This window comes from Coccinella septempunctata, chromosome 1 (assembly GCF_907165205.1).
Source record: "Coccinella septempunctata chromosome 1, icCocSept1.1, whole genome shotgun sequence".
In the NCBI taxonomy this organism is placed as follows: domain Eukaryota; kingdom Metazoa; phylum Arthropoda; class Insecta; order Coleoptera; family Coccinellidae; genus Coccinella; species Coccinella septempunctata.
This window is the reverse complement of record NC_058189.1, coordinates 48,739,866-48,767,621: the sequence shown is the minus strand read 5'-3', so window position 1 is coordinate 48,767,621 and position 27,756 is coordinate 48,739,866. Positions and strand designations below refer to the sequence as shown.

Sequence of the window (27,756 nt, the reverse complement as noted above, 5' to 3'; positions counted from 1 at the left end):
AGCGTCCAACTTAATAAGTTCAAGAGTTAGGTTCTTTGAATTCTGTTAGAAAAAGATGACGAATTTGTTGACCGAATAATGGTACTCGAATTGAGAACTTTTATGAGTTATAAAAATTGATTATAGAATTTATTCTCGATTTTCATTCAAATTGAATGTAACATGAAGTACCTACATGATTTTATTGAATTAAAAGCTGTTTCAGCTAAGTTTTAATTCGTATCATGAAGATGAAGATTTATTGGGAGTTGACATTTTTGTGGTTAATAGTTTCATAGAGTTCTATCAAAAATGGAAATTTGGCTGAAATGGTGATTTCGCCTTGAGTAAAGAAGTAATATTTCGACATATATGTACCTATATTTTTTTCTGAAAAGCTTTTAATTTGTATAACATGAGATCAAAAAAGTATACCATCCGTATCTAAAATAAAGAAGTTATTTTTTGCCATCCTTAGTACAAGACATAGAAAAAGTTGAATATAGTGTCGTATTTCCAGTGAAAAAGTTCCTCTGGAGAGTTATCCTTTTCAGATATTTTCGAAAATAAAGAAGTTATGGCACATTTTAGAAATCGACAAAATATCAAAATTTGGTTAAATCTTCAATACAAATGAAGATATCGTGAAACGGTTTCCACTAATGGACTTTTCACGAAAATCGAGCTAAGTACAGAATTCCTAGAGTTAATGAATTTATCACAACAATTTTTGCATACATGTGTCTTAGGGTTAGGTATAATCAATCGATAAAAATTCGAAAGATTCTAACCGTAGGGAGGAAGGAATAATTATTAATATTGTGCTGAAGGTCCATCTTATGCTTACTCGCTGTCATTAATAAACTATACTCTAGGTAATCTATGCTATACTCCAATCACTTTTACTTCAGCACTCGCTTGGCCACGAAATAATTTTCTCAAGTTTTTTTTGTAACTAGAAGGAAATAAGGTTGGCACTCATGAAATGTCGTTAATATCATAACACTGTTGACACAATTAATATTACAAACATAGATTAATTAGTCCTTATTAGTCTATGATTACAAAAATGCCGAAAGTGATGAAAAAGACAGAAGACAGGGTTTCAGGAAATGCTGTTTAGAATTCAGATCCGCTCATTCAAATAGTAGGTAGTCCTGATATTCTAATATCTACAATATATCAGACAATAGCGAACATATTCAATGTATAATATATAATGTTTCATCTGAATCTAAACGACTGATATTTTAGCTGAATGTTTCCACAATCAGAAAGATTGGGAATTAAGAGGATGACAAAGAATTTCCTTCTATTGGGAGACCCAAATAAGTGGTGGCATTCGAGAATTTTATTTGAGGGTGAACGGATGCGAAAAATTAGTACAGTATTTTCATCGTAGAATAAGTTCCAGATAATTTATTTTTTCCATTTTTCATTTGGCTTGTCCTATACATTGTAAATATCTGAAGGGATTAATGAATATATAATTATTATTATTATATCAAAGTATTAAAAGTAAACAGCCATAAATACTAGCCAATTCCCCTGTTAATTCATATGAAATTTTTGTTTGAAGGGGAAGTTCCTCTTGCCTTGAAACTTCCTTTAATTCTTCCATTGATGCAAGATGATTTTTATTGAAGAATTTGACATTCTTGTAATTATCCGTTATTATTCCTTCGAGAGATATCCATTCCCTACCACTGCATCATATGCATTTCATCTTGGAGTTATTTTTTTGAAATCTTCAACTGATGTAACGTCTTCAACCTTCAGCCAAGATTTAGATAACCAACATTAACTCTCCTCAAGCTACTGCATATTATGTGGCAATAGTTCAATTTTATTCTATAGCAAAAATAAATATATTCAAAAACTGATCTCTGGTATTTTCCATACAAATAACTAGATTTGGTTTGGCTTCAATCAGTTTGTATAAACTTCAATTATGTTCGTCACATATTTTCGACTTCATATTTTCCGAAGTGATTCGACATTGTGATCAAATACGTAGGTAATTACGAGTATGTACTGAGACAACCTAGCGCTGATTCAACAACCAAAAATGTTTCTTTCGATTAAATTCAGTTGTACTTAATGAAAAAACATATTTAAATATGATTATTGAATTAAAATATTGATGTTTTGTACTCACGTTCAGAAGAAAACAGTTCAGGCATCTAAAAGAGAAAAGAATGTCTCCAAATGTCAATGGATTGTACTCAAAAAGTAGATGTAGAAGGTTCAAGTTTCACATAACTATAGCATCACAGTCAAATAACTTATGAGAAGTTTTCGAATTCCCTTATGAGTAGAAAACAAAGGATCTTAGTACCCTACTGTTTTCCTCATTCTTGATTTATTGGAAATAGAGCTAGGAAGCATACCTTTCTCGCCCTAGCGACTTAAAATTAGAAGTTCCTTAATCAATACCTACATCGTATACTAAAATCATACAAATATCACTCAGAAAACGCATTGCGGATCAACAGGGTGTTGAAATTAAAAAATTACTATGAATATTCACGCAATTATTATTGCAAATACTCGGCGAATTACAATTTCTATCTAGTGTTGGAATCTTCGAAGGCATTCAGAATAAATCTTAAAAGATCCTAGACGATTTGAAATTCCCTTCCTAACTTTCCAGAACTGACTTCTCCATAACTAAATTCTCATCCAAACTACATTTGATATTTCAGATATTTATCGATTGATGATCAGCGATAAAAAGTACGGTTTGACAGTCAATCTCATGGCCACCAAAGTAATGCCCTCCCTGCTTCCGCAAACCGTCAACCCATCCCTAAACTTAGAACATTTCACAATTCTAATGGAGGTCCTCCAGGAGATGCTAGATCAGATTGACCGTAATCAAAGGAACAAACTGAAACTAGACAACCTCTCGTTGCCAAGTCCTGAAAGGCACCGGCCTCTGCGACATCAATATAGCTCCGATAACATGCACGTGCCACCCTTCAACATTCCTAATTTGAGGATTGAACAAAGGAAAACTTCCAGTGCTGAGGATATGGCCAGAAAGAATTCTACAGGTGAGATTGTAGCAGCAATATACCTTCATTATTCCGGAATGATGCGGAGATATTCAACAAAAATCTTTTCTAAGAGCCAAATTTTTTATATGGTGAGGTGTTGACGAATTCGATAAAATATACTGAGAGTCACAGAATCTATGGATAAGCCTGAAATATTTCATAGTGACCTACCCACTCTACCTCAATCTAGCACTTTTAGTATTTTCTTTATTTTACAATTTTGATGCTCTATCTTGAACAGATCTCCTACACATAAGGAAAATTTTTGGTATATACAGGGTGTCTACTTTTAAAGTGGCAAAACTTCAAGGGGGTGTCAGACGAGTAATTTGCAACAGAAAATGTCATATAACACATGGTCGAAATGTTGACGGTTATTCTTCAATTCAACATTTCTTGATTTCACGAAATATTTTAAGTTTTTTCATAAACTCAATCATTATTCAGTTTTCTTTGTAGCCCTGTCAAATTTGACCACATATTCGGAAAGGGCAATAAATTTGCTACGAGATGAGAGAGTCTGTGTGCAGAAAAAAGTTTTATTGCGGGCGTGGTAAGGAGATGAATATCACGAGTCTGAAGTGAACAAAATTAGTCCTATTTTTCCAATGGTTTTATCGACGAAAAATTAATAATTATGCACATGTTTTCTTTTCAGTAAAAAATACCTCAGTTAGTGTACTTTCGAATGGCATATCAACTTTTGTGCTAGCTGCTTTACCTCTGCCATAATATCATGGCTAACAAGATATCAATGAAAAAGTTAAAAAATTCCGAACCTGCATTTCCTCTACTTTGAAGGTTTTCATGATTGAATCTTAATATAATTCTCATGGAAATGATCAATTTATCTTAAATCAAAATAATAATAAAAAAAATTAACTTAATTTTAATGAAAAATGATTAAAAAAAATAAAGAAAACAGAACTCTACTACTTATACGAGTAACAATTGTTCAAAATGTCCACCTCCTTGTTCAATACATTTGACACATCGTTTTTTAACTGAATCTACAACTCTGCGAAGTTTATAGCGTTTCTGACGCATTTCTGCACAACTCAATTTTATTCTATCGATGAGCTCCTCTCGAGTCTGAACGCGAATTTGATATACTCCTCTACCTCTTCCAAAGTATTCCAGACATAAAAATCCAAAGGTGTAAGGTCGGGGCTCCTTGGTGGCCATCTTACCGGACTTTACCTTCCAATCCATTGCATCCCAAAATATTCATTCAATAGATCTCGTACATTACGACTATTATGTGCTGGGCAGCCATCCATTTGAAACCAGATATTTCGTCTGTTAGACAGGGGCATTTCATCCAATATGTCTTTTAAGTTACTCTCGAAACGCTGCGCGAGCATTTCCATTCGCATATCCATAAATGAACAACATATCGCTACATTTGGAATTTTTCGAATTTTTCGTTGTTATCTTGTTAGCCATGATATTATGGCAGAGCATAAGCAACTGGCCAGTAAAGTTGATATGCCATTCGAGAGTACACTAAATGAGGTATTTTTTACTGAAAAGAAAACATGCATAATTATTAATTTTTTATCGATAAAACCATTGGAAAAATACGACTGATTTTGTTCACTTCAGACTCGTGATATTCATCTCCTCACCACGTCAGCAATAAGACTTTTTCTGTACACAAACTCTCTTATCTCGTAGCAAATTTATTGCTCTTTCCGAATATGTGATCAAATTTGACGAGGCTACAAGGAAAACTGAATAAGGATTGAGTTTATGAAAAAAACTTGAAATATTTCGTGAAATCAAGAAATGTTGAATTGAAGAAAAACCGTCAACATTTCGACCATGTGTTATATGACATTTTCTGTTGCAAATCACTTGTCTGACCCCCCCCTTGAGGTTTGGCCACTTTAAAAGTAGACACCCTGTATATACTCTCGAGTAATTTATAAATTTTCTTCTTGGGCTACCCAACTATAGGTTCATAACGTCTAGAGCTCATTTTCAGACTATAGTCGTTAAGTTCGAACGGGCAACCTAGTATTCATCCAATTGAATATTTTCGAGAAAGACTCACATTACAATGAAGCAATTAGAGTCTTTTTTATCAGAATTTAATATCATTTCCTGAACAAAAATGTGTCTGAATATCTGCGCATCATTTCTCCATTTCTTTTGTAGAATAGTTGTAATCTTCATTATAGGAAGACTCCAATTCATTCAGATCAAATAATAACAAATAAATACTGCCACAAATACCACGAATTACTTTCATCACGACCAAAACTTTCTTCATATAATATACGAAAAGCTCCTTGAAGGAGACTCATATCACCGACCTTCTAACAATTTATTTGGGTCTTCTACCACAAATTTCAGGATATCTTCATAGGATAGGACAAAGGAAAACTTCGAGCGCTGAGAATATGACCAGGAAGAACTCAGGTAAGCTTGGATCACCAGAAGAGTGGGGTGATTACTCAATCCCATGTTTTAATCGTCTCCATGAATGTTGTCTATGTGAACGCTCATCATGAATGTGCAAGGTTTTCAGTGATGAAATTTCTCCTAAATGTATGAGGAGTGAAGCAGCATTTAGGCATCATTTCTTGTTTCGCAGCATTCCTTGTTTAAGGTCAAATGATCCACAATTTATCTTTTTCGACTTGAGCTGCTGGAGTTTATCCCTGTGTAAATACACCCCAGCATTATCATAAGTGTTCCACCTCTTCATCAGAACTTTCTGAATTAATGTTCACCTCTTGATTTAGCATTTATGTGAGATCATTCAAGCGCTGTGATATCATGATGATGAAACAGATTTTTGTGAATCTCATGATAAATTGGATATGATCATATTTCACGTGCATGCAGACGTTCCTCTCCGTGGCTCCATGATAAAAATACAAATTTCAATGAATTAGAACTCCGAACATCCAATAGCCAATCAATATTGGCTGTTGTTTCCTGAATGTGCCGATTGTTTTAACGAATTTTTCAATAGGTACATCTCGCGGATCTATAATAGGGTCATCACCATAGATTAATAAAACAGGAGATAGAGCATTTCGACAAAAACGCATTCACAAAATACTGCCATAAATATGAATTTGAATTCTTTGGGTGGGGGAACTGGACAGGGGCTGATTCAGAACTACTTGCACAGAATATTTCAGATAGTCGGCAATAATTTTATATCGAATGGAAAATAAGTAATGTTTTAATGCAAAGATTTCGAGTATTTTTTTATGAAATATTAATGGAAACAACAATTCCGAAGGAATTGTCGTTCCAATAATGTGAGTTAGTCATTTTTTTTTATGAAAACTATTCAAAGGGATATAGAACTAGTAATACCAAAACACCTTGTGGGAAAAAGAATTTATTTTGAATACAATGTTACCATACACTAATGGTCAATATGACCTTAACCTACATACAGATTATTTGAAATTTTATTCACCAAGTATATACTAAAAACTAAAAATTACTTTAATCAAATTAATTCCCTTCAAAATGGTTAATTCTCAGATCAATAGAAGTGGAAGCAGCTGAATTTTATGGAATTTGTATAATGAGAATCTGAAAGAGTTTGTTCATTGAAGAAATTCTCAAGTCTTTTGAACAGATTAGGCGGAATGAAAAAGTAATGTTATACTATAAACATCTACCAATGATTGTGAAATCAAAAAGAAATGATTTCTTTTTGCATAGAGTTAGCCATGAAAGAATCCCTAAATTCGTGATAAAGCATCATTTTTTTCTTTTATGGGCAGTTATAAATTCAATTAAGTTATATTGCATATCAACTAATAAGCAGTGTTTTAAACTTTCATTTTCAGCAACTCAAATACTTCAACAACCTGCTTCCCCCTTCAAATTTTCATACCACCTCAAAAGAGCTTCTGGGTGTTGAAGTGCATCATAATTAAAAGCAATTTTAACGAAACTGTAAGCTTTAACTGAATAATAATGTTACTCTAAAGCAAATTGTTTGAGGTCATTGCCATATTTATGTTTTTTATGCATGCAGCTGTCTTCAAAGAAATTTTTCATAAGGTATTTGCCTCGGCTTTTCAAGCTTTCATCTTCAATTTTTCCTCCCAATGAATAGACAACGGCTTGTAGGGTAGCAAATTATTTCTTGAAGTACTGACGACACACTCGTCGTCTTAAATCGGTTTCGACTTCAATTGGCTGTTTTTCAATTTCTGTTCTCCTCGTGTTTATTCCTGCAAAAATTTTTCAACTGAAATTTCACTTCGAAATATCCTGATAACAGACATTTTCATTCAATAATTAATGGGAATATCTGAGCTCCATTTGAATGGTCATAATATTGTGTTCATAATTACAGTAGTAGCATAATGTTTACATTGCCATTGAAATGCATGTTACAAATGAAGAAAACTTTTTTGATTATCAAAAAAGGTTCAACGCCGTGTGCCTCAAAACATGACCTTTACTCATTTTTATGGATTTTCATTCCTAAGACGAGTTCTATTAACCATAGTAGTTTAGAGAATTTTTTGTAACACCCTGGGTGGGTATGTATCTTACTTGTTTTATTCTTGAACTACAAGACACTTTCATTTCTGCAAATCTTGAACTGGCATTCATGTTTGATGATTTTGATCCCATTTTCCTTCCATTTTCTTCAAAAACTCCAGTACTGATGGCAGGCACAGTATTGGCTATAATTAAAGCATTGTTAAAGCAATTAAAATTTCGTTCTACTGTTCATCTTGAAACCAGGAAGGATGTTTATATAAAAAAGCATGATTTATTATAGGAGAAAGAGAATCTACCAAATTTCAAGTTCACCTCAAAACTAGAATTGTCAGAAATCACTTGCAAAATTCCAAACAAAGTGATATTCAGACAAGAAAGCGAGTTAAAAAAGTGGTAAATGTACCTATCTTACCTCACTCTGGATGGTATCTTTTTCAAATTAACAGTAAAAGTCGATTTCTCTCATTATACTGAAGTCTGGAGTGTAAATTACAAGAGAAGCGTAAATTGTTTTCAAGACCCAGTCTGGTCTGGTCGTCTGGTTTTATTTCTTGGAAAACTAAAATTTAAATCAATTATTTTAATGTACAAACTCCACATTTCAATGTAAGCACAAATCATTAGATCGTATTCAAACAGAATTCGACCCTGGCGTCCCCTAACTCCCTCCCCTGATTTCATAAAGGCCCGTAAGATTAATTGTAGTTTAAACTTCCGATTAAGAAATCTCCGATTAAAGTTAATCTATGGTTTAAACCGTCGTGTCAAGATCAAGTACGAAATGAGAATAGATTAACTAATCCTGTGCAGTTGTCAAAATAGTTGGCTATTTGAACTAATTGTGATTCATTGATTGTCATTTCTTAGTTTTCTGTGTTAATCTTTGGATCAGTGCTTCTGTCAGACTGCAGCGATCAATTTATTCTGTTGCGATCTTTGTATCAGCATTATTATTGTTATATTATTGAGGTGTGAGGTAAAACCTATGGTTGATACATAGCATTCGGTGCTTCATTTCTGAAAATATCTACATTTAGTATACCTACTAAATGTACGAAAGGCACATTTCGAAGTGGAAATAAGGAATTGCTTTTGAACATATAGCAATTCAGAATATGGATTGCAAGTGAGACAAAATACGAAATTGAATGTTGATATTTCACCTTGAGGTGGGCTTATTTTTTTCTCAATCTCACTAAAAATTGCTCTTGCAGAAGTTTTGGAGATCGCATTCGATATCATCCCATGTATCCCAATGATTTTCTTGATCACGGAAAATATATGGTCTATCATGATACCTATTGAAATCATTCAGCTCGTGCAAGATTTCAATATCTAAACTCGAATCACTTGCAATCATCATATTCCAATTCCATGTTCATTCTCAAACATTGAACTCAATAATTCTCTAACCAGCAACGCAAACCTAAACACAATTTCTTCAATCAAAACAAACAAGAAACTTCAAAAAACTTCATAGAGCAGGTAAAAAATAGTTTCATAGAATATATAGGGTTTAATCCCTTTTGGATGGTTTAAACCTACTGACCCGAAGGTTTAAACTAATCGATAGTTTAAACCATCCTTGATGGATTAACTATGTTTGATCTTAAGAAATAATCGTTATCCAAAGTTTAAACCCTCATTCTTGGTTTAAACTACGATTAATCTTACGGGCCAAAGTCGTGTACTCAAACAAGAATAAAATATCCAAAACTTACCGGAATAAGTGAATCGCTTTCCTCTTCCATGTATAAATGCACTTTTATTTCAAACACACTTTTTTACGGCACATCGTTGCATATTTTCCAAAATATTACGAAGTAAATGATTGAAATAATATTTTGACAATTACAAATACACACGCCGTCTTAGAAATTCAGAAGCGATCAGGAGGGGAATACAAGCGAAAATTCATTTCACTGTTGGTTGCATGGAGTGGGAATTATTGGAAAAATGAACAGTCTGGAAAATAGCTTATGTTCCATCTATTTAATCTATGGTCATCACATTCATATCATTTAAAGCTTTATTGCGCATTGCGCAACACGATGTTGAAGGCCCTGTTTGCAAGGTGGCAGTTAGTAGACCTCACTAGTACGGGCTTTTAACTTAAATATTACAGTAGGGAATTGCGAACCTAATGCCTAATCGGCTTACTACAAGGTATTAATGGCAGATTGCACCGTTTCGACCATATATCTATTATACAATGCGCCTAAAAATTATGGAACAAATTCATTTTCTCAGAAGAAAAATATTTGGCAATGAAATCCAGGAACAGGTCAATTTTTGTTTCACTTTAACCAAATTTGTATGCATTTTTGAAAGAATTTTGTTGCATCCTGTGCCATCCTCATCAGTCCTCCAAATTTTTTGAATAGGGAAAGTGGGTCATGTGGTACTTTTTTGGCTTCTTTGTATCTTCTTTACAGGCGTGCAGAAATTTTCAAGAAAAAATTTTTTTTTTAATTACTTACTTCAAAGAGGTTTTCAGTATTTTCACTTTGTCATGGCTCATTTACTTTGAGACGATGGTACCTGATGAAATTTGTCACCGAATGAAATTCGACCATTACAGTTTTGTTCATGCACCCTACGAACCCTTTAATGAAGAAAAAAAAGCGGTGACATTGGAAATTTATTTCGGCATTGAAGTACCACCCGGAGAATCATTGTGCATTACAAGATAAGATAAACTAAATGTTCAAAATGGCCACCATCGTTCTGGATGCAATAATCAAAGCGCTTGACACATTCTTCCTGTACCTTCTGGAGAGTTTTGTCGACTTTCATTTGGTGATGAATTTCATCAGGTACCATCGTCTCAAAGTAATCGGCTTAATAGTAGGTATCACACCGATCCTAGTTGGGGTAGGGGGTAGGGGTTCCTAATATTTGATAGTAAAATAGGCCGTATTATTAGTATCAATGTAAGAGTTATAAAATGTGAATTTACATTTTCATACAACTTTAAAGTAGCTAGCATCGGCCCTATTACCAACTTCAGATCGAATAGAGATCTTATGCGTCGAATACAAATGTACCACACATTACACCACTGGTCTGGTACATTTCTAATCGACGCTTACCATCTCTATTCGATCTGAAGTTACAGATCAGAGCCGAATGTTAAAATGGTCTTCACCGAATTGAGGTAGAATTGAAAATTGGAAATTCAGTTAATTTCCAGGGGTTTGTCTCATTTGAGGAAAACTGCTACTAGTTCCATATACGACGTATCTTTCAGATCTGATAACACAGTAAATTTTTTCAAAACACATTCAATTTTGTTTGGAAATCTTTTGAGGAGAATTGTATTGGCCCAACATCAAAACCACCATCTGAATTTGTGAATATGAATCGAATGATGCATTCAAAAGTTTATCTCAGTAGGGAATATTCCTTCAGACGAAAATGATGTATTTTTTATGAAATATCTTTGAAACGTCACATTTTGAAATAACCATTTCAACCGCTTCCCAAACAAAATTATTTTAAGCACTTAAAAATGAAAAATAAAAATGGGTATTTAAAATTTAAAGCGTTTCATGTGGATTGCACAAGTTGGCAACATCGACTGAAATATGCCTTGATAATAAAGGACAACAAATACATTATCTTGATGAGATAGACAAAGATGGCTGTCTATAAAGTCTACGACGAACGAGGAAAGTCGTAAAATTTTATGGGATTTTTATGGCCGGTTGCAGTTGAAGTTCGCCAGTAAGTAGGCACCTGTAGATCAACAGCTGTTATTTTATAAACAAGCTGATCGGACATTGTTCTTTTCATTGTCTCTTATGCGCTGTTGCCAAATCGTAAACTCCGCACAAAGCGATTTAAATTTTAAAACCCCATATTTGAAGGATGATTTTGAATAGTTTCCGCGCTGAATTTGAAAAAATCATGAATGAAACTCATAATTATTCAGTTTAAACTTGCATATGTAGTGATAACCCAAATTGAGGAGAATTCCCCATTATAGTAGAATGTTCGTGCTCATGTTTCTATGAATTTCAAGAATTAAATGAAACTTCGAAAATAAACCAAAAATAATACTGCTTTTCCATGATCTGTCGCCATTCTTGATGTTTTCGAGAACCGGTCTTTGGTTAATGTTATTAACAGTTGGAAAAACCAAGCAATTCTTTCAATCAAATTTCCCTACTAAGAAACTGAGGCGAGAGAATGTATAAGGTGATATGAAATCTTCCTCAGAACATTCTTAAACAGAAATTGACAGTCGAAAGTATTTTGCAACCACATATTACTTGTATGACAAGATTTCAAGAATAGATTGGCTGTATAATGGGAAGCATCATTTGCTCTAATGGCCGATCGAAATGGTGAAGTAAATATTTATCCATCCTGTAATTTGAAATGTGAGTGTGGAATTCACCCACTTCACAAGAGAAATATTCACAATGGAATAAATCAGTTGAATATCACTTATTCGTATACTCAATTTATATGAAAGGCACTTCTTTCGATATTTATTTTAATCATCCATTCATTCTAGGATGTAAAGATTGTAATGTTGATCCTAGCATCGTTCGAAAATATTCCATAATGATCGCAGGTCCACAAAATTATTCGTTTCTGCTTGTAACATATCGTTGCAATTATTAAGCAACAGGAAAGGAGGCTTGTACAGACCAATACTCTTTTCCATCCATATCATCCATTAATCTTTCAAAAAACTCAATTTTTCCTGCAAGTGTGTGGTTCACGATGTTTTTCCCCCATGGGTCCTGCCACGAGTTGTGAAAAGTGTTTCACCCCACCTCACCGATAAATTCTAAATTCTCACTCTGTAATATTTCAGGCGGCGTGTTAGGTGGATGGTGGTTTGGAGGATCCCCATCGTCCCCTGATAGCAACTTCTTGCGAGTGGTCAATGCCTTCCCGAACAGAAGACTGTCCGATAATACCCTAATGACTCCGAAAATTCGGATAGCTCCGTCGTGTGCCTCATCTCCCGGTGGTACACCTGGAGGAGGTTTGCCTATAAGAAGACACTCCAGTATAGGACCCCAAGAGAGGAGAGGATCGACCGTCAACCTGTCACCACCAACGGTGAGTTAATGAATAAGGCTAATTAGCAAAGTGACATATATCTACCAATTTTTCTGAAGAATTCTAATGATAGCAACTGTAAGTTTCGTTGAGATTCATTTAATTTCTGATCTGGTACACAAGAATGAAGTGTTTCTGATAGGCAATGTTGACTATGCCGAAGACAAGTAGAGCTGTCGTGTCTTTTTAGAACCGTCTATCGAAAATATGTTCAGCGTAATTTCAGTTAACTACTATAGGGGAGAATTGGATAAAACGGGATAGATAACGTTATATAACCCATAACTCCCTAAACAAGCTATTAATAACTGCAACTTCTGCACAATAACTTCTCTAGACATTGAATATCGAGCATTCCTTCATTGTTTGATGATTATGTAGAATAGGTAATATTTGTGATAAAAGGTAAAGTATCCTGTTTTGCCCTCCTAGTCGGGTAAAATGGGATGATGTATGAATAAAAATGAAAATGATTATGCGAGCCAAATCTATCTATTGAAATTGAAAACAGAACACTTTAGGAAACTAATACTTATAACAAAAAACAAATCAAGACTTCAGCAACGACAAAAAACGCACGAGTACGGATCAACATCATTCTCAACCCCGGCACAAGCTTCATGAGACCAAATACGACAGTCCTGGCACATTACCGAACCGTCAGCACTCTTTGATTTAGAGTTCAATTCTGAACAATAAATGCAGGTTACAGCGGGTTTCTCTTCATCTTTTGAACTACTGCAATTTTTGTTTCTTCCTCTCTTCTCTTTTGTCGACTTTTTGTTAGATATTATATTTTTTACCTTCTCTTTATTCTTGTTTATTACTGCCGATTCGTTTTTCTCGCACATTTTCCCATCCTTCTTTAGACTTGTTGAACAATTGAATTCAAAATCTTTGTTGAAACCAATAGATCTCTTGGTTGGACAAAACGGGAAAGTATCCAGTTTTATCCGACTGCATGCAGTGGCGGCCCGTCAGGGACGGCAGGGTCGGCGGTGCCGACCCAAAATTTCGCGAGCAGCAAAAATGTGAATTCTCACTTGTGTAAAATAATAATGTATTAGAAATTCTCCAAACATTACATAACTCTCAATAAATTTTATAAAAATATTAGGTATATGATATCTGATATCAATGGAATATGGAACTTCTTTGAAATACGCTGTTTCAATTCAAATCCCGACTCGGTCCGTAGACAAAATACGCTCATCTCCAATCGAGCTATGAAGACAGCGCCGCAGATGCCTTCTCTAGCGACAGAGTGACCGACCGTTCGTTCTGTTCATTCAGTCAATGAGTCAAATTGCTTCAAACTTGAATAATTTCTGTTGGAATTTCATTCGGATAACAATTAAAATTAGATCAGCCTCTTATTTAATGTTTTTTTCCGCCGATATCCGATAGTTTCAGTTTCACTTAACAAATTACAAGAGATCGCTGTTATTTAAAACGAATTTTTATCGTATTTGTTAATTGTTATAAACGTGAGTGCTGAATATATAATACTAATGATATTCCGACAATTTTTTAAGAACTTTTCGAAGAATAAAGACCAAAACTATGATGAAAGTTGATATTGTTGGCTCCTTAGACTTTTGTCAAAGGTTGGCTCAATACTTCGCACGGAGTAGGACATAAAGGTCCGGCAGGCAGCGACCGTGCCGACCCTAGAATGCCTCTCTTCGGTAACTCGAAGAATGATCGTTCGGAATATCTCGATTCTATCGTTTGCGCTCGAGGTGATGTTAATTTCTCGCAATTCTCAATTTCGTTAGAATGCACTTTTGTTTGTTTTTCCAATTTTATTTTATGGATAAGCATTTTTAGAGTATTTTTATTTGTTATATATATTTTCGGTTCTTATTTTCATATTTGTTCCGAAAGTATGTTTATTTTTCAAGTGGTATGCTGGGCTAAAATAGTTATTTCTCAATCATTTTTTATTTTCCGGACAATCTTCAGAGATTATTGAAACAGAAACAAAAATTTTGGCGAAACTCCACTATGAAAAACTAACGCACCCAGTGCAGTACCCCATGGTGATGTGGAAACCTGCATAATACATAGGTATAGAAAATATTTACAAAAAAAATATATATATATATATCTGCCGACCCACGATAAATATGCTCGAGCCGCCAGTGACTGCATGGCATCCCATTTTGCCCGACCGCGTCTTCCAAAATATTATTCAGGATTTTAACGAGAAAAAATATTTTTTTCATATCTGTAAACATCACGAAATATAGTCAATTATTCAAATTTTCATATGAAATAGTCATCGTTCTTTTCTTTCGTTATTTAAATCGAAATATTCTCCATTAACTACCGGTGAAACTAAATAGTATAACTCTACCTTCACGAATTGCAGCTTGTCACACTTGTAACATAATGTTACAAAATGAAGAATGAGGACACATGCACCACAAGCAGAAGACTTGGAAATTGTTAAAATAAAGATTGAAAAAGGGCCCGAACCCGAAACGTTTTATTATATTTGACTGAATAAATTAGGTTTACAAAATTCCAAACGATCAATTATTTAATACAATGTATTATCATTATTATTAAGAAATAAGAAGAAAGGAGGCCTTCAAGCCTATAAACTTTCAAACAATGACCAAATATAAAAGAATCCGTGTGTGATTCAAGTAGCCAAAAATTAAAACAGAGAAAATAAATACAGAAATACCCAATATTACAAAATCTGCAATAAAATGAACAGATAACTAAAATCAAAGTATGGGAAGTCCGGGAGAGTTGAGCCCTGTATGAACCTTGTATCTACAAGTGGCTTTAGAGTGTTTACAGGTGTAAATGGTATCAACTCATTTTTTTGCGTGAAGATATCATGCCCAAATAGTTAACGATAGAAAATAGTGGAGTGACGGTGAGATAAACATTTTGAGTACAGCAATTCATTTTTTAGGAGCCGAAAATTGGCTCATGTTGGGAGAGTTGAACAGGGGAAAACATTGAAAGAAAACAATTTCCAATGTTCTTCATATTTACCTGTTTCTATAATTCAATTCTTTTTTTTGAAGCAAATTATTATCTGAGCTCAGTGCGGTAAACTGATCACTGATTATGTTTTCCGACCAAAGAATGGATCAAGTCACCCGCACTCCCTTTTAAGAAGCTATTCAACAGATGTTTTCTTGAAACTTTGTCAACTATTATTAAAAAGGCTCATCGTTTGTAAAACAATATTAATCAATGAAAGCAATAAAACTAAACACCACGCACCTATTAAAGTTTTAAGACAGTGTAACAAACAAAAATTATTCAGTTTCTTACTTCCTAACAACAAAGTGTACAACCCCCTTACTTCCGAACTGTTCTAATTGTCCGTGAGAATTTTCAGGCACGTAGATTGTCCAAAAACGCATAACAAAAACTGTCTGTTTTCGCTCTGAATGATTCAAAATCATGTTTTATTCGATAAGGAAGGAAGGGCAAACACACCGTAAATAAGCTCAACACTTAACATTAGGTGAGACCGGGGATAGTTGACCAACTTTTAGCTGAAAGGCTTCCATTTTAAATTTCTTTAGAGTATATTAATTTAAAAACGGGTTCAGTTAATAGATTGACTATTAAGCTTTGGAAAAGAGCGACAGAAAGCACGTTATTCATTATGGTATAGAGTGCAGGCCAGTTCTTGTATAATTGTATACCCCATGCCTGGGGTAGGTTGACTATTCACCTGGTGTAAGTTGACCTATGAAGTTATAAGGGCCAAATCTATGAGAAAATAGGATGAAAGACACAAAAACACCGGTGCATTGCTAATTTCTTTTTATTGGAATCAATAGGCAATTTTCTGCCACTTTCCTTGAAAACAATAAACTTCAAATGAAAATGAACAATCCTTGTCCTGAACACGTCATTAGGGGGAAAATGAATAAAGCGTGCAGAAAGAGGGTGGAATGCGAACCAGTCTGTATACCTGCCAGAAGGACCCCCCAATGAGTCGATATTAATTCAATTACCATTAACGCAACATTCATTTTCATTCAAAAAATAAAGGATGGAAATCCCAAAGTTATTTTTGAATTATGAAAACAATAAACTTCAAATGAAAATGGACAATCCGACGTTTGAAAATAACGCGATTTGAGTACTTGAATAACAAACAAGGTAAACAAACTAGTTATTAAATATTCAGAACAAAACGAAGGAAATTTGCATAAAATTTAACTATTATGTCATAAAAGAATTATACATAAAAGAAAGAACATGAATCAAACATTCGATAAAAGTGCTTTGACGATCAATAACCACGAATAAATAGGCATTATTATAAATATCATTAGGACCAAAATAATTACCTACGTGTGTGGTTCTTCGATATTGAGTTCTTTCTCTAAAACTTTTTGCGTGCGCGATGCCGCGTTACCGGTGACTAAGCAGGAGGAGGTGACGCACTTTTGTTCCTCACTGGTTGGCTCAAGTCTATTGCGTCGGACGAATTTTTGAGAGTTAGTCAACCTACCTCTAAATACAACCATCCCATACAAACTATATTTAATTCTAAAGTCACTATAGAGTTTATTCTTCTGTGGAATATTCTTGTATAAATTATCCTCCTATTTCATTTTAGTGGTATTCATATGCGAACAAATCAATTCTGTTTTCCATCGGAGTAGGTGAAGAAGAAATATATTCGTACCCTCGATTATCTTGAGTCGAGTGATATTCATCCATCAATTTATCTGAAGAACTGGAATCAATTTTTCAACGGCATCTTGAGAATCATTAATTTCATTTTCTAGTGATGCGATCTCCACGATACTCCGCAGTAGACTTCGTATCGACTAGCTGCTACTGAGAATGATACTGAGATTCAATTTGATAAATACATTATATTCCCAAATTTTCAAAATAAAAATGATTTTAGTTTGTGAAATTGTGGAAAACTGTAGCACTCAAATCTCAATTCCTATTTAACTCTAATAAATTACTAAATAACAAACCCTTGTATTCAATAAGGTTAGTATGGGATATTTCTTATGTGAATTAATCATATACTGAAGTACCCAGGATGCTACTCGCTCGGAGATTTTTCAAAAAACTAAACCAAGCCAAATTCGACAAATTAGTAAGTGAAAAAAATTTTCATTTAGCAAGAGGAACTTTATAGTACAATAGTGTTCCAAATCTGAAAATACATAACAGTGAAGTTTCAATTCTTATATCCAGTAACCTTATCTGTCATCGCAGCAACTGTCAAAAACACATTCGCTTTCAACGTAAACTCACCGTCATATCATCTGAACATCCATAAAATGATATCATAAACCAGGTCATTCATACCATCAAACACCCATCCTATTTTAATCCATTCCTCCTATTGAAAAATACGATCGAAAATGGTAGGTTGCTGCAGGGGAAAGAAGAAAGAACAAGATAAAAATGACCAACAAGAATACGGAATCGTATCAGCTGAATGTATGCCGAAAATTCCGCCAGATGAACTTTGCTGGGAGGACCAAAGGAAAGAATTTTCCATGCGTTACTCTTGCGGTACTTATTTAACGAGGAAAGTGTTCAAGAAATCACCAGATGACGCCCTGTTCGATGCGCTTTATGCTATGGAAGATCTGATGGACTTTTGGGAAGATTGCGCCGATGATCCGCAGTACTACAATGGCATATACCAAGATCCTTGTCCTGAACACGTTATTAGGGAGAAAATGAATAAAGCGTGCAGAAAGAGGGTGGAATGTGAACCAGTCTGTATTCCTGCCAGAAGGACCCCCCAATGAGTCAATATTAATTCAATAACCATTAACACAACATTCATTTTCAGTCAAAAAATAAAGGATGGAAACCCCAAAGTTATTTTTGAATTATGAGAGCTGATCAGAAGTAGAGCCTAAATTAATTCGTAGTTTGTTGTTATTTAATTACTTCAGTTCCATCTCGTTCACCAAATATTTAACTACGGGTAGCTAGGTGAAAACCATGAAAAATTAATAGAAAGAAAAATTTTACATTATTCACTTTTATGTTCGTACATATTTGCGAATTTTCTAGGTTTCAATATACAGTCACAATCCAAGAGGTTGGAGAAATCTGACTTTACTTCATATTAATGAATATTTCTGTTCATTATTCTTCACCATCGATACTTCTACCATTCTTTAGGCCACTAACAAAAAGTTCTTCATAAAAATATATACAGGGTGTATGTGTGTATGTAAAGAAATGCGAAGGACTTGGGGAGATGATTCCTCGATGAAAATAAGCAGGGGTAGTTCCTATAAATTTTTTTCGAAATCGACCTCCCTTCCAAGATACAGCTTTTGGAAGGCGATGACAAGTTGACAGTTTTTTATTTTTTTTTACTTGTTTTAAAAGCCCATAAAACTATACATAATATAAAGCACTAAATAGATGTTACTCACACCTTTTTTTTAGATTTCATAACTTTATTATTAGGGGTTGAAAAAAAAACCCCTCATGATTTTCCTTCAAAAATTGTTTTTCATGGGATAGATTTTCGAAAAATAAAATTCTCTTATGGTTTCCCATTCAATTCTGGAGAAAAAAGTCTCTTGCAGAATTTCGATACAGTAGATACTTTTCTCGGAATAAATAAAAACTTACAAGCAGTATACGAAGGTCTGTGAGGCAGAGAGTTTATGCATGTATTTTAGCGGGAGGTCATTCTGTGGAATACTTATACGATGAAATGGAATGAACAGTGATCAGAACTGCTTGTAAGTTTTTATTTATTATATATTTTCTTTATAAGAGAATATCATTTTTCGAAAATCTATCCTACGAAAAAAATTGTTGAAGAAAAATAATAAAGGGCTGTTATTTTCAACCCCTAATAGTAAAGTTATGAAATCTGAAAGAATTGTGTGAGTAACATCTACTAAGTGCTTCATATTATGTATAGTTTTATGACTCAGTGTTTTTCAGAACCCGTAAAAAAAATCAAAAAACCTCGTCATCGATTTCGAAAAAACTTCATAGGAACTACCCACTACCCCTGCTTATTTTCATCGAGGAATCATCTTCCCAAGTGCTTCGCATTTTTTACAGACACCCTGTATATAAAATACACTGCGCAAAACAATTAACGCACATTCTGAAAATCTCAATTTTGATGAAAGTTAACTCAACATTGACTTTATAACTTATTTTTTATGTTCTCTCGGAAAGGTTTTGAACGAAACAAGACACATTAAATGGAAGAAAAATTCAGGATTTCACCGAATCTTATGTGAAAGAAAAGAAATGAACAATTTTCAAAATACTGAAATGCTGATAAGTGATTTAATACTTGGTATTTCCAACCCTTGCGTTAATTACAGCTCGGCAACGAGGGTTCATACTCAAAATGAGTGATCCTAAAATGTTCTGATCTAATCCTTCCCAGATTTCTCCGAGTTGGATTCCTAAGTTATTAAGAGTAGCTGCATCATTTTCTGAACTTCTCAGCCTTCTATTGAGGTTGTCCCAAACCTGCTCAATCGGATTGAGATCTGGACTTCTTGCTGGCCATTCCATTCGAGAGACTTCAACCTCTTCAAGGTACTCCTGAACGATGCGCGCACGATGGGGTCTGGCATTATCGTCCATAAAAATGAAATTTTCACCAATGTATGGGGCGTATGACACTACATGCTCTTCAAGAATGTTCCTTATATACTTATCAGCATTCATAGCCCCATTATCCACGACCACTAGGTCTGTGCGAGCAGTCAAAGATATTCCACCCCATACCATAATCGATCCTCCCCCGAAAACAGTAGTATTCAGGAAATTGCACTGAGCATATCTTTTATGTGGACGTCTGTATACAAGGGAACGTCGATCACAATGGTAGAGGCAGAATCTAGACTCATCTGTGAAGAGAACTCTTTCCTAATCGGCCTCTTCCCAATGGATATGCTCTCTCGCAAAATCCAAACGCGCCCTTCGATGGGCTGGGGTAAGAGCTGGGCCTCTTGCCGCGACACGAGGCCTTAAATCATATCCTCTGAGGCGATTTCCTATTGTCTGAGTGCTAATTTGCACCTCATGAGTTTGCTCAAGCTGAATTTGAAGGAGGCGAGCGGTTGCAAACCGTTGTCTCAACGAAGAAACTCTCAAGTAACGTTCTTGAATGGCAGTTGTTGCCCGTGGTCTACCCTGTCCTGGTCTTCGGACATTCATACCTGTCTCCCTGAATCGCTGCAACATTCTGGACACACTTGTATGGGAAACTCCAAACCTTTCTGCAATTCTTGTGTATGTCCACACTTCTTCTCGCAAAACTACCGCTTGGGCACATTCCTCTTGGGTCAAATTGCGTGTTTCGCGTTGCATAGCGATCGAGTATAGAAAATCAAACGAAGGAAAAACTATTGATCACTAGAATTGATCGAGAACAACTGATTTTAGAATGGAGCCAATACATTCAAAATCTGATAATATCATCTCTTTTTAATAACGAAACGGCAGTACCACTTTTCGCACTTGTTAAAAAAATAAGTATTCTGGTCACTGTCAACTATAGTTCAGTGATTCAGGTTTGCTATAGGTTTTTCGTTTTTCTGTGGATTTCAATGTCAAGCTTTGTGTTAGAATCAGAGAATTTTCAATATCGAGAGGACCCCTATTCTTCTTCTGTTACGATTTTAACCAATCTGGTGATTTTGAATTCCAATTCATGATGACCAATGAAACTTGTCAAATCAATTTTCTCCTCTCTTGCCTAATCTATGGCATCTTTTGGTATTTCTATGGATGACATAATTTTGTCATCAAACTCGTTTTGTATTTCTGTGTCATCAAATTTCACCAACATCAACAAAATCCCTGTGACAATAACATAAATTGAAAATATGTGCAGAAGGTGCGGAAGACCTACTCCATGTCCAAAAGCATCGAATCCACAGACCTATTGTCCACCACCACCCTGCTCACCCCCATTTCCTAAAAAAACTTGCGTTTCAAAATTAGGGTGCTACTTCAGACCGAGAAGGAATCCTTGTCCTCCCGAGGACTGCTGTCCTACCAGACACCCTTGTCCACCAGTTCCTTGTTCTTCGAAGCCCTGCGGACAACAGCCATGTCCCCCTTCTAGAGGTAAGCAAGCTTCCTGCAAAAAACCTTGTCCCCCACAACCGTGTCCTCCGCAACCTTGCACATCATACTGTGAGAGGAAACCTTGCTCCAGAGATCCTTCCGATGTTTGTCCTCCGCGTTGTTCCAACCCTTGTGACCCACCTTGCTTGCCTCCTTGTCCACCGAGGGAGATTTGTTGCCCGGAAAGAAGATGTTACTTCGCGAGAAACTGTTGCTGTGGAGCCTACATGAGCAAGTATATGTTCGGGGCGACAGCTGATACCGCGATATTGGATGTTATAGACGGCATGAAAGATGTTATGAGCTATTTAGAAGAATGTGCTGATGATCCCGATTATTATAAACCTGGAATTTATATGGATCTTCAATCTCCGGATCAGAAAGAAAGGCAGCGAATGTTAAAAGAGTGCAGGAAACGAATTGAATGTGAGCCCATATGTGTGGTACCTCCGGATAGATGTGAACCTCCTTGTTGATGAATCATTAGGCAAAAATGGACAGCTGTGTTGGAAATCCTTCGCTAGTACTGCGAGAATTTTCAACATATAATTTAAAGAAGTACTTTATGAATAGTTCTACTAAAAGACCAAGTAATGAGATGTTGTGGGTCGAATAGATCATGGGAAAAATCAACAATGTTCATTGCAAAGTAAAAACGTCAGTTTTCGACATATCCATCACAAAATTCACATCTTACAATTCCAAAGCACCAATCCCTCACCATATACAATATTTTATATCAAGATTAGGCAATATAAACAAACATACAAGGTTGACTATTCATATGGATATCGAAGAACTGAAATAAACTGCGCTGAGTATAAAACTTATTTCTGGGCAGATTGAGATGGGAAGGCGTTCTAGAGATCCTGAAGGAAGATGTCCAAGACACAATCTTGTGCCTGCGGACTGTTCCTGTGGTGCGGACGTTTACAAAAAGATCTTTGGTCCAACTTTGGACGAATCCCTATTTGTTTTGATACTGGCGATACTGGAGTTGATGGATAAGTGGAAAAGTTCTGTACGCGACGAGGAGGTTTCTGAGGAATGCATCGATGAATGGGACGAATTCACTGAAACTTCGGCTAGCCCCTTTGTTTGCGAAGAAGAATGTTGCAAGCATGAAGCTACTAAAACGAACGGTCGAAAGAGGAAATCCCGGTATTGCTGTTAGGGGGAGGATCATATCAATTTCTCAATTTTCTCTGGAGTATAAGTTTTGTATTAAGTGTATATCGTGATTAAAATAATCTCGAAAGTTTATTTCAATTCATCGTGAGTTTATTTAGGGGTTTAGAAAAACAGATTGGGTGAATTGAAGTGAAACTAACGTTTAAGATGACACAAGAAATGAATGACCGAACTATTTCAAAATATGAGCAATACAAGTATTTTTCAACTCATCGGAGCAGTTCATTATGTATCTTATGGTATATATGTCACTACATCTTTATATCGTTTGATATTTCTATGTCTTTATATTTTCATGAATGCTTCAAAATTTTCATAAGGTGCTTCAGATTTCCAAAACTTATCTGATAAATTACTGGGAACAATTGAAAAACTTTCGATGAGGGGAATTTTCTACTACTACCGTACGTTTTTTCAACTAAAATCAGTTTCGAAGTTGTCCGCATGCAACGGCGGAAAGCACATCAAAAAATTGAGTGAAAGAATTCTAGATGGCATTGGGATCTTTAAATTTCGTACTTCTCTGTAGTTTTGCTTGAGGACCAGAATGGGCTAGTTTCCTAAAACTCCAAAACCGAATTTGAGATTATTAATGGAAAGCCTTTTCTACTAGTTATCCAACACGTAAAAGATTCGCTTCAAAATTCAGACATTTCAGAAATACATCCTTCGAAACTTCGACTATGGAAAGCTTGTGACGTAGAATGCCTTCATTAAAGTATGGTAATTTTTGTTAATTCGACAACACTGGAACCGATCAAGAAGATATCCACAGATTACAAAAAATTGTTTCTGTGTCTTTACCTTCTTAAAACCGATGACATTTTGTGTCATTATGTGTTTTTCTTGTCAAATGTGATCATCAAACTTGATATTTATCACGTCTATGGTGATCAGAAAACTTTCATGACCATTACTGACACAAATGGGCGTTGCCGGATTGTAAAAATGACGTAGAATGTTCACAAGAGCACTTCTGAAATCAGAATTTTCATAATCGAATACAGACAAAATGCAATATGTTAAAATTCGAAAAAAATATATTTCGAGATATTTGAGTTATAAGGATTTTTATGACATATATTTTGAAATTTAGGAAAATACCCCATAATTTTGTAGGTCATAAGTAGGAATCTGGATCCGTTGTCTATATTACTCGCAATAATGAATGTATTGGCAATATAATACATATAATCTTATACAATCCTTATTTTGGAAATCATTCAAAAAAGAGTGTAATTCGTACAAATTTTCACTTATATTCGAAAAGACAATTTCGAAATTTTCCTAAATACTAAATGAGTTTTATCAGAGAAACTATGAAATAATCTCATTATTCATACAGTGTGTACATAAAGTAACGAAATTTTTCGATTGCTATTAGGTTCACAAAAAAATTTTGAATTAAAGTAATGGACTTTGGTATTATCAAATAAAAGAAGGAAGACAATTTGAACATCTAATTAGATAAGATTAATGTTATTGGTCGGAATAGATATACTAATTTTGTGAGTACCGAGTGTGAGATGCAAGAGGGGAAAATTCAGCTGAGTTAGAGAAAACGGCTGCACGTCTATGTCCACGAAAAATTCCAAACGAAAAAGGAATGCCCGGAGCATAAGCACCTACTACTCTCGACTCAGGAAACAGACAGGAAATAGGAAAGAAAAGCTTCAGAAATTCGAGATATTGCAACGCGAATGTAAACACATCCAGCTTCACCTAGGGGCTGTTATCGTTTCAGGAGGAGTTTTATAATTCACGAGCACCTACCTCCTTTCCATACGAAACCAACCTGGAAACGCCTAATAGCAAGAAAATCATTCTCCATATCCCATAGCAAGATCCGCAACCCACACTCGTGCGCAAAATATCGAGATGAATTGTGAATTTTCAAAAGTTTGTTCCGTTTCCCCAAGTCGATATGGTACATTTTCGTAAAACAGCCAAGCAAAATCAGCACATGAGCTGTTTAATCTGTTTTATTTTTTTTAAGTTTCATCAACTGACATTGGCGTTATCTATATATATGTACCTAACTTAACTCAGCAGCTGACTCAGATTTGTACTCTTGAATATTTCAGTAAGACCAAAAACTGCAAAAATATCAACTTCGAATCTTTCTTATCTTCTTACGTCTTTTTGATCATTCTGAATGAATTCATAATGAAAACTATTGTTCTGAAGGAACCATATTTGTTTTTATAACGTATGATCCTCCACTAATTAATATTGTTTTATCAATTCTATCATATAATCATATGTTTGCTCCCGGTCGACTTTTCCACCACAGTCAATACCATATCTCTCATATCAATGCTGCTGCAGTCGCTTTATTTCTTTCCTTATTCATAATAGGGTGGCAAAGCGAATAATTAGATATTGTGCAAGGAGGAGTGGACTGATTTCATACCAAGGATTATGGATCATGTTTTATAATCCTTGATTTCATTATTTCATATTAAGTTTTTCTTTTGTTTCTATTCATAATGTCAAATCATAGGATTCCTTCTCCAGAAGAAAAGTCAGTTCAAAATAGCTGGCCAAGAAAATTGATGGCTAGAGTACCTAGAAGGATAACTAAAATATCCTAACATAATTTTTTTCTTCATACTAGAGCTCCGAGTATCAAAATGAACTATTCAGTCTACGATGCCATTCAAGTTCAAAATGGCCGGCCAAGAAAATTGATGAATAAGAGAATGTATCAGAAAAAAATTTGTTTCATTCTGACAGCCCTAGAACCCCACCTCCAACCATCAAAATGAACTGATATTCTGTTTACGATGAAGCGCTTGTTTCCCTTTGTTTTTCAAAAACTCAAAATGGCCATCCAAGAAAATTAAGAGCTCTAGGGCTGTCAAAAAGAAAGAGAAATTTTTTTGAGTAAATCTCATACATTTCTCTATCAGTTTTATTGGCCAGCCGTTTTACATATTCGAAAAAATATGAGAAACATTCTCTCCATCATTGACAGAGTAGTGTTGGTTCATTTTATTTTAATCCTTAGAGCTTGGACGCTAGGGCTTTAAGTAGGATATTTTATTCATCCCTCTATCTATCGTATATTCTGAATGAAAAAAAAAAACGCTTTATGAAATCAAGGATTGTTAACAATAATCTATAATTCTTGGTAAGAAGTCAGTCCATCCCTCCTTACATATAGCTTATTATGTATTCGCTTCGACATCCTATTCTAAATAAGGAAAAAACTAACAGAGTGCAGCATTGATATCAGACATACGGTATTGACCCTGGTCGTTCTTGAAACTGGACGGCCAGAAGTAAACATCACTACGGTGTATAAATCGGGTTGATTGGATTGATTGATTTTTTTAAATTGATTTGGTGGTAAAAGATGTATCCACCGAAAAGATAGTTACTAGTTGCTGTTAATTATTATGGAAATAAAAACGTTCCAGTAAATTATTTTTCGATAACTCTAGAACAAATAAGGTCTTCACGGTTGTATCTGTAATTGAATAGCTTATGAAAAACTGAAAAAATATACAGGATGTACCTTTTAAAAAAGTATATTTATAACTCACTTTGGAGTAACGATGCGCCCTGTATACTTCTGATCTACTTATGCAGAAAGTACGAATTATTTATAAAAACTTTCATTCAACATTATTCTTTGTTAACCTAACTGAAAGCGAAATATTAGCAAATTACGTTACTTTATATACACACTGTAAAATATCCATTGAAGGATACCTCTATTTGTGGGAACAAATGAGGTCCACAATAGCCTCTATCTTTTTAACTAATCAAATCTGGTAGAATTAGAACAGAATTTTGCAAATTTAAATTAATACTTACAGGTCTACCTAATTTAAGACTCCCTGACTGCTACCTATTCTTTGAAATAACAAGAATGATATATTTTCTTTTAAAATGAAAATATAGTGGAAGTTTCACAAAATTCATTTCTGGAAAGAATTCCAGTCAAGTCAACTAGCAAACAAATCCTGTCAACCATTTCATCCATTGACATTTACATCACCGATCCACAAATCTCGTTCAAAATTTTAAAAAAATATATACTGAAAAGAAGCAACTCGAGGAACTATGAACAAAAAACAGCCTCGTAGCTCAAGACCAGATGGAGAATTCGTTGAAGTACCGAGACCAAGAAGTCAAAAATCCCCTACTCCAGGACCACAAGGGACTCTGTCGAGGAAAGTTTGGGGGGCTACTGCAGATGAAATCCTTTTAGATGGTATGGATCTCCTAACTGAGTTGATACATACTTGGGAATCTGGAGGTCCGCGAGTTATAGGGTGTGAGCACGATTCCTACGGAAGTGATTCCAGCAGCGATGATGAGTATGAAAACGTGAGGCCACTTAGCGGGAAAAGAAAATGAAACCATGAATATTCAATAAATTCGAGTTGCTTCCACTGCCTTTCAACTCATTTATGAAATTCACTCATAACTCATTTCATGAAATAAGATTTCGAAATTTCTCTGAGAATTCAGCAAACGACTTTCGGTTCAATGATGGACTAAATTGTAATTTTAAGGTCCGCCTCGGCCTCAAAACTTGGTAATCGGTTCCAATACAATCAATATTTGTTAAAATCATGTCTAATTGGCGGAAAGCTGTGTGTGTTGGAACTCCTGATTTCAAGTCGATATAAGGTTTCGTATTTGACAGATTTAAAATTCGATGTTTTTTGTTATAGTCTAAGAGCTGGCAATATTCACGAGCAAGAATTTTAGGAAAGCTGATTTTTCCATATATGATTCCTTCAACTCACTCTTTCGAACTTTTGAATATCTGAAATACTTTGAAATTTTCTTCATCACAAATGGCATCTGCCAGGCATTTGGCAACGGCCAAAACGTCAGCCAAAAAAATTCA

At 34.9% G+C, this 27,756-nt stretch overlaps 1 protein-coding gene across 2 annotated transcripts in view; it reads left to right on the top strand.

Moving 5' to 3' along the window:
- LOC123312530 (SCY1-like protein 2) overlaps positions 1-27,756 on the top strand; it is a 322,515-nt gene that overhangs the window by 251,535 nt on the left and 43,224 nt on the right. The window contains exons 12-14 of one of the 2 annotated variants that reach the window (XM_044896997.1): positions 2,685-3,035; positions 5,397-5,462; positions 12,358-12,608. In XM_044896997.1, the coding sequence (XP_044752932.1) occupies positions 2,685-3,035; positions 5,397-5,462; positions 12,358-12,608 (668 nt within the window). The remainder of the gene's footprint in view (positions 1-2,684; positions 3,036-5,396; positions 5,463-12,357; positions 12,609-27,756) is intronic. The other variant, XM_044897006.1, reaches the window with a different exon arrangement.